Source organism: Leuciscus leuciscus, assembly GCF_965113295.1.
Source record: "Leuciscus leuciscus genome assembly, chromosome: 8".
NCBI lineage: Eukaryota > Metazoa > Chordata > Actinopteri > Cypriniformes > Leuciscidae > Leuciscus > Leuciscus leuciscus.
Window position 1 is genome coordinate 17,295,593 of NC_138732.1, and position 3,839 is coordinate 17,299,431.

General features: G+C 36.1%; 1 protein-coding gene across 1 annotated transcript; it reads right to left on the bottom strand.

Annotated features, from left to right (window-relative positions):
• Window positions 1-769: 769 nt before the first annotated feature.
• Window positions 770-3,189, bottom strand: LOC309505227 (leukocyte cell-derived chemotaxin-2-like). Its single transcript, XM_082178595.1, has 6 exons — window positions 3,037-3,189; window positions 2,837-2,929; window positions 2,396-2,425; window positions 2,196-2,283; window positions 1,410-1,555; window positions 770-1,213 (listed from the first exon to the last, which is right to left on the bottom strand). The coding sequence occupies exons 2-6, from the start codon at window positions 2,874-2,876 to the stop codon at window positions 1,047-1,049; spliced, it is 471 nt and encodes a 156-aa protein (XP_082034721.1). The 5' UTR covers window positions 2,877-2,929; window positions 3,037-3,189; the 3' UTR covers window positions 770-1,046.
• Window positions 3,190-3,839: the final 650 nt, after the last annotated feature.

Genomic DNA, 3,839 nt, shown 5'->3' on the forward strand with positions numbered 1-3,839 from the left:
CAACACAAAATATAATGCCTAGGAATCCCCCAAAAAATGTATAAGTGTACTTTCTTCACTGAGTTAAATATCTCCGGACTGGAACTCTGTTTGTCTGATGATAGTCAGAATGACAATTGATAACTTTGGATCATTCTGTGATACTATTCCGACTTTTTTTAAAAGCTTAATGCTGGTCACTATTTACTGACATTTTATGGGTGAGCGTGAGCAGGACATTTTTTCTCTATCTTTCTCCTTTTGTGGCTGATTTAAAATATTTTCATTAATTGTGATTTCGGCAAGCAGTTTTTTTGAGATTTCAGGATTCCCCCATTTAAATAGATAGGACTTGGTCTTGGATGCCTGAAATAGCTGCCCGGAGGCATTGCAAATCTGGTCACTGAGTGAACAGACTTTTCTTGAAAGGGGCTTTGCTAAATGTGTAATTAATGGTTTGCTACAAAGAGCCGAGAATAGAAGTCAAAGCACTACACAAAACAACATAAAAAATAAAAGCAGGTCGGCTCAAACTAAACATGAATATTTATTAGAGCACACAGCCACTCTAGAGATTTGTATGTCGTTTGATTGTTTTTACTTCACTTACTAATTATCAGTGTCTATAACTTCAGTGCAATTAGCAGACAATGTTTTGTATTTCTTTATAAGGTCTAAAAAAAAGGATGATTTATATGCTATGATGGCACTATTTAAGACATGTAACACTGAGAACATAATAGTCTTTAAATCTTTATTGTTAGATCGCAAAGTGCTAGGCACCAGCATTAAGAAATAAACCTGATATACACAAAACATTTTTACAGTCAATCAATTAACGCAGAAATTTTAGTTTACACACAATATTAAGGCATAGATCAACATTATGTCCAACAGAACTCAAAAAATAATGTTTGCAACTTAAAAGTTTTAATTAAATCAATAAATTATCATTTTAACTTAGAATTTAATTTGTAACAGGTCCCTGTATTACTTTTCAGAGATGGCAGAAGATTTTGAAGTGGTTTGATGGTTGCCGTTGCATGTGGTCATCAACTCCATCAGCATCAGAAGTACTTGGTGGGATTTGATTTCTTACACATTTGAACGTGAACATGGGAAGTGATGCCACGATAAACGCTCTGCATTGGGAGCATACGTCCGATCCTCTCCCCTTTCTTCAGGGTCCCGGTGTAACGGTCCGGCTTTACGTAGAACAGCTTGAAGCAGAGACCTGCCAAACAGATGATGTGGGAGATATAAGATTATGCTTTTATTGTATGAAATCTTATTCCTATATTATTATTAGTAGTAGTAGTAGTTGTAGTATTTTATCAAGAAAGCACTGTTTTTTCCACAAACATGTCTCTAAAAGAACATTTTGCAACGTTGCTATTCATGCTTTAGAATATTTAACATTAGGTACACACCTTTCCCGCTCAAGTTAATGCCATCATCGATTGCATTCTTATTTCCGTATGGCCTAGATCTGCCATTCAGCTTCACATCAAATGGAGCATAAACTGTGGCTCCATCAGCACACGCAATGTCAAGACCCAAATGTTTCCGATTCCCACTGCAGCACAAACACACATAATGTGACCAAAATTAAGTAGAAAGTTATTTTTCTTTCCCTAGCTCTCAAATCTTAATATGCATTTAAACATGATGCAATAAATCAAATTTGTTATTGTTTGTCATGTGACAATTGTAGTGAATAATAGTATTAGTACACATTCATTTCCAAATTTTCCATTGAATGGAAAAAAGCAGTCGGATCAGTATCAAAAATAGAAAGAAGGTCATACAGCATGTTAACAACATGAGGGTGAGTAAATGGTGATGAATTTTATTTGTTTTATTGTATTAGAATGGTGTCTAATTTATAGAGCCCATTTGCCATAAAGGATTTATTCAAATTGAATAAAGAACCATTCTATATAGAACTCCATTTATCTTTTTTTTTCTAAGAGTGTATGATGCAGAATAAAGATATTTTGTAATGTTGGGTTGTGTCAAATTTGTGTGGTAACACACTCAAAACAAAAGAATGATATCAATGTCACAGCACACCTCCATTACAAATGTGTTATGTGCTAAATGTGCGTCAATGATTTCTGGGAAGAGCTATGAGGAGATAAAAGTCAGATAAAACAAAATTTGCTTGTGAAACAGATTTATATACAGACAATCAGAAGAAACATGATCAAATTTACCGTTTGGCTCCATAATGTCCACAACCAAGTCTATCACATCCTCTTATTCTGTTACTTGGGTTACTACTGCAGAGGCGGCCAAATTTCACTGTGAAATAGAAACATAATTTTCTTAAACTCATCTCTGTGTTACTTTATGCTTCCTGTCTGTCTTTATATTTGTCTGTATGTTTGTCTTTTTCTTCATTAACATTTCATACCTTGAGCATCAACAGAAGAGCTGCAAATCACTGAAAAAGAGACACACATTCAAACTTGAATTTGCATAATTACTGTATTTCCTTTTTTTGGAATGTTTTTGCAATGTTTTCTCTTTTCACAATGTTTTTAATGACACCACAAAACATCAGTGAATTATTTAAAAATGGTAACAATAAAACTTCATCTTAATACTCATTTTCGTTTACTATAATATGTGAAACCTGTTCTTTTAATTCTTTTAAACCTGTATTTAATTTAGCCTTAAACAGAGTAATTGTACATTTTAAAATATAAACATTTTCAAAATGAATGATGCTTCATTTGTGCAATAGACTTCTGTCATGTGCAATAGCTTTCTTACTCATAAGCAGCATTTTCAAGTTAAGTTTTAGAATAAAAATGCAGGCAGTGATGCTTTAAGTTAAATTGCAATTTCTCACCAGCCAAAAGCAGAAAACTGAAAAGGATGTAGAGTTTCATGATCCTATAAGCGTTTGTTTCCAGATGCTTTCTTCTCTGCTGTCGTCCTCAGTCTGTTTGTGTCAGGTTTGTGGGTAAGGATGTAGAGAGAACTCAAATGCAAAGTATTATTTGCTTTTGTAATTGATCAAATAAAACAAAAAACAAGCAAAAACTATACCCGAGGAGAAAATGCAGGATTCACCGGCACGGCTGACGAGAGCGGCCTGGACACGGCAGGACAGGATTTGAAATTATTGGATGACCTAAAGAGGTTCACATAGGATGAGTCACAACGACGAACTGGCAACGGACTGAGAACGTGGAGAATATATAGGGAATGAAAGGGTATAAATGGAGAGAAAGTAGGGCAAATTAACCAACAATCAGATAATAAAAATGGATAATAATCAGATAAGAAGGGCAGGGTTGAGACAATACATGGGAGAACGTGATACTGTCACGTTCCACACACCAAGGAAAGGGAGAGAAACAGGTGGATCCAAATACAACACTTTCTTTATTAGGGCAATCCAATTCGTCGTCATCCATGCAGGGGTCCAGATCCATGTTAGCAGTCCAATATAACAAAATAAACAAGCAAGGAACAAAACAAACTCAAACTAGGAAACCGACTTGAAGAAGTGTAAGTGACATACAACAATGACTCCGTGACAAGGACTAAAACAGACAGGGTATTTATACACAGAACTAAACAATGTAATGGGAAACAGCTGCGTGCAATGATGAGTGAAAAGGGACAGCTGAGTGCAATGATGAGACAAGGATCGTGGGGAATGTAGTTCAAGAATGTGACAGACACCGTGGGGAAGGAGGACATCTAGTGGTGACCCAGGGAACACAAACCAGACACTGTGACATAACCCCCCCTCTACGGAGCGGCTACCAGACGCTCCAAGACGTGATAACCAAAACAAGAGTCCAGGCGGGAGGTGGACTGGTGGAGGATCAGGGGGAGGGATG

Bases quoted from the DNA above. Each gene is read 5' to 3' on its own strand.
- LOC309505227 (XM_082178595.1), bottom strand. From the start codon at position 2,876: ATGAAACTCTACATCCTTTTCAGTTTTCTGCTTTTGGCTG. The intron at 1,556-2,195 runs GTAAATTTGATC...TTTGTGCTGCAG, and splicing joins GGACATTATGGAGCCAAACG to TGGGAATCGGAAACATTTGG. The intron at 1,214-1,409 runs GTGTGTACCTAA...TCTGTTTGGCAG, and splicing joins CATTAACTTGAGCGGGAAAG to GTCTCTGCTTCAAGCTGTTC.